Source organism: Alligator sinensis, unplaced genomic scaffold (genome assembly GCF_000455745.1).
Source record: "Alligator sinensis unplaced genomic scaffold, ASM45574v1 scaffold120_1, whole genome shotgun sequence".
NCBI lineage: Eukaryota > Metazoa > Chordata > Crocodylia > Alligatoridae > Alligator > Alligator sinensis.
This window is the reverse complement of record NW_005842752.1, coordinates 114,116-118,155: the sequence shown is the minus strand read 5'-3', so window position 1 is coordinate 118,155 and position 4,040 is coordinate 114,116. Positions and strand designations below refer to the sequence as shown.

The 4,040-nt window shown below is 41.0% G+C and overlaps 1 protein-coding gene across 5 annotated transcripts in view; it reads left to right on the top strand.

Annotated features, from left to right (window-relative positions):
* FOCAD (focadhesin) overlaps positions 1 to 4,029 on the top strand; it is a 293,131-nt gene extending 289,102 nt beyond the window's left edge. For all 5 annotated transcript variants that reach the window (XM_025216584.1, XM_006034585.3, XM_025216583.1 and 2 more), the window contains 2 exons: positions 1,325 to 1,400; positions 3,507 to 4,029. In XM_025216584.1, coding sequence (XP_025072369.1) covers positions 1,325 to 1,400; positions 3,507 to 3,580 — 150 coding nt within the window. In that variant the 3' untranslated portion in view covers positions 3,581 to 4,029. The remainder of the gene's footprint in view (positions 1 to 1,324; positions 1,401 to 3,506) is intronic.
* The last annotated feature ends 11 nt before the right edge of the window (positions 4,030 to 4,040 follow it).

Below are 4,040 nucleotides of genomic sequence, written 5' to 3'. Positions count from 1 at the left end.
GGCATCTGGACCTGCAGATTTAAAAATGTCTAGCCCTTCCCTAACTACATCTGCACTGACTGAAGGCTTGATAGAGCTATCCCCAAGATTGTCCCTACCTTTGGTAGGTGGGATATCCTGGTCGCTGTTCAGGAAAACAGAGATAAAGAAACTGTTAAATATACCAGGCTGGTTGTACACCTCCCTTTTAGTCCTCAGGCATTCCTGAATGCCCTTGCTGAGCCAAAGGGGTTTCTGACCACTCTTACCCCCCTTGCTTCTCTCAGGGACTGTTATCCTTTGGGCCTGGAGGATTGCCCCCTTAAGGTACGACCATCCCTCATGGGCTCGCATCTCCTCTACTTTCTGGGTCCTTAGTGCCTCCCCCACTAGTCTCCTAAGCTCATTGAAGTTGGCCCTTCTGAAGACAAGGGCTTTAGCCTTGGTGTGAGCCCTAGATACCCTGCGTTGGATAGTGAAATCCAGCAGGTGATGATCGCTATTGCCCAGGTGGTCAAGGACCTGCAGTCCCCTCACCAGGTCATCCCCCATGATCAGGACCAGGTCCAGCAAGGCCTTACCCCTAGTGGGGCTGTGCACTTCCCGGATAAGGTGAAGGTCCTATAATACAGCCAGGAACCTACGCGAGCGGTCAGACCTGGCTGTCTGCTCCTCCCAGCAAATGTCTGGGTAGTTTAGGTCACCCATGACAATAACATCCCTTGACCTAACTGCCTCCATAAGCTGACTGGAGAAGTCCTGGTCCAGCTCTTCCCCTTGGTTGGGTCGTCTGTAGTAGACACCCACCATAAGGTCCCTTTCGCCACGTCCCCCTTGTAGTTTGACCCATAGTGTCTCTGCCCGACCCTCCTCTAACCCGAAGCTAATCCTTGATGATGTGAGGTGCTCTTTGACACGTATAACCAATTTAATAGTATAGCAGTGATTATTTTTTTTAATGTAAAGTAACTTTAAAAAGAATATAATTGCTTTGATTTTGGTGTTTTTGCTGCCTCCACCCCTCTCCTCTGCCCCCCACTCCAACTAAACATGATGTCTTGACTGTTTATTGATCAAAGAAGACTACTACAACAAATGCTACTCTCATTTTCATAATCCAAGAAAAGATCGTTCGTTAATTTAGTCAGAGAGGCATACAAAGTTTTATTGTATTCGGTCATTCAGTTATGAGCAAACTAATTTGAATGGATTTGTTACTCAGTCTGAACAGGTTATACATAAATTTGAATAAGGATAACTGGCTACTCCAATCAGAAAGAAATTATGGAGCTGTGATACAGACATACATTTAATTTTTTAATTTTGTTTTTCATTTTAATATTAGTTTATCGACTGGATTCTTAATATAATGGAAAGTCCTAAAGAAGCACTATCGGATTCTTCCGGAGACCTATTAAAAGGTACTGTATATATAGGTCTTTATTTATACACGTCTTTCAACATGGGGGGGAAGTCAATAGCTTTATTAAAGACACGTTATGTAGCTAAACTGTACACGTGTTTATGGGAAAACTACATATTGGCTCTAAAATAATCTCTGCAGGCAAAGAAGTATTCTTCTCTCTTAAAATCCTTTTTAGATTATTTGATTCTTAATTTTATCTCTGACACCCATCATGCTACTGAAAATTCAAAAACCATCAATGTGCGGATAAGATTACAAATGTATATCAGCTATTTGATGCATGTTACATTTAAAGAGTTAACATTAAAAATACAACACAGCAGTGGGAGCATCTACACATTTAATTAACGCACTTTAAGTAATGCGCATTAAATCTAGTACCTCTGGGCATTTTTACACATGCAAGCACCACAGCACTGTGCACTTTGAAAAGCACCTGGTGCTGTGGCACTTGTGGTTTTATAAGCAGCGAAATGCGTATAAGCGCTGAGAAATAGCAGTGGCATGCTTTTGAACTAAAACACATCGGAGGTTCTCTAATTGAGAAGCTCACCACCACCATTTTCTGTGCGCTGATGTGCATTTCACCATGTATACAACTGCACGTGGTGCAGCGCTATTCGCCTCAGCTTGCATTCAGAGCAATCGATTAATCGATTCTGCTCCAAAGCGGCAGATCTCCAGCTTGTTGCAGGACAAAAAAGTATGTGTATAAATGCCCTGTGTCAGGAAATACTAGAAGAATGTGCATTAGCCTGTTTTAATGTGCATTAGCTAAAGAACATGGGTTTTGTGTGATGCTTTAGTGCACATAAAATAGGCTAATGTAAATTAAAGTACACATGTAGATGCGCCCAAGTGTGTAGTTTAAAATCCCGCAAGCGTTAGACTAGAATACGCTGACCACTGTTTGCGCCAAGGTCAATGTTCCAATCAGTTAATTTGAGCTTTCAGCTTTCTTGGTGAATTCAAAACCACTTAACCCTGAGGATACTGGCTTATACTCAAATGAAATCACTTAAATTAGGCATTTTTCTGGAGCACTTCTATTACAGTATTCCATAGATGCTTTAACAGGGATAAAGCCAAGCCTGTAGTGTCTATGAACAAGTTGGGTTTTGTGAGGAACAAATTATAACAGGCCTACTTTATCTTGGAAGAAGCTACATATGCTTTCTTAATCTTTTCATCTTGTCTCATACATCCTGTCTTCTCTCAGCTCAGTCTGTAGCAGTTGCACGTCAGCATTTCAAAAATGCCCACACAATGCTTCATCATTTTTAATCTCTGAAAGTAAATCAAGATTAGGAACATCAGAAGCAATGCAGAATTGTGCTGGGGAACTTCTTGTACTGAATGCTTGGTATACCTTGATCAAGATAAAACTGCTAGTCAAATTTCGTTTGGGTGTCATTTTACCCAGACACTAAGTTCATACAAAAAGAAAAGAAAAAAAAGATGATCTGCCTAGTAATTGTGGATTATTCCTCAAAGGGTGAATCCTTCAAAAACTATTAACAAGCCAGTAAATGTCACTGAGGAAGCGAAGGCTCATATTCTATATTTGCCTAAAGACTCTAATCTCCCCCCTCCCCCATCACAAGGCATTTGGATTTGCTTACAGATCACTCTGCATTGCATTCAGACTTTCTCCCCTTCAATTGCTAGTTCCCTTGTTCTGTTTGCTAACCACTGCCCCTTCACCTCCCTTGTGGTGTTCTCTCAAACCTCAGGATGCTTTAGTGTTAGCTGACCCAGCTCTTACCTGCCAGTGTTAAACCGGAAACTCAGGTAATCTGGTAGTGGCTTGTGTGGGAGTACATGCTTAGGATTTATGCTGAGAAAGGTTTCAGTTACCAGGCAGGTAGGACAGATAAATACTTGGTCCAGGTTACGGTCCAATTCAAGCCCATTTCTCAAATGTTGGCTTTCTGATACTTAGAATCCCTGGTGAGAACGCTAAGCATTACCCCTGAACTAGCACCTGAAAAGAACCAGTGAAAAGAATATATGACCAGATAAAATTGACACGGATGTGATTTTAAGTCATGAGTACTATCTCATCTCTTTATAATCATGTGATTCATCTTTGTTTTCCCAGCTGCACTTCTGGCTTTGAGGTTTTTTCCAGAATTCAAAAAGAAAGCAGTGTGGACTAAGGCTTATGGTTGGTAGCCACAACAAAGCAACCTCATCTTATCTGATGAAGAGGATCATTAATACTGAGAGCATTCTGAGAAGTATTGAAACATCAAAAAAACTAATTCCAAAGAGGTTTCCTACCATGAAGTTTTATGGATTCCCTTTCCACCCCAGCTTGAGACAAGAGAAGAATCATTTCATTTTGTGTGTCAGTAGACCAGCTTCTGCTATGCACTGTCTTGCATTGGCTTGGGGATCCATTCAGGACTGTAGATTGCATTTGAATTATAATCTTGAATTTTGAAGGTGCTTTAAATGACATAATGAAAGCTGTAGAAGACAGCATCTCTCTGTAATGAGTGGAAAATGTGTATGAACAGTTGCAAAAATTAAAAACAAATATTGCAAAGTTGTGGGCATTTTGAATGCTGCATTCATCGCATATACACTCCCCCTAAATAAAACATGCACATTGTTTTTTGGAAGGCAGAAT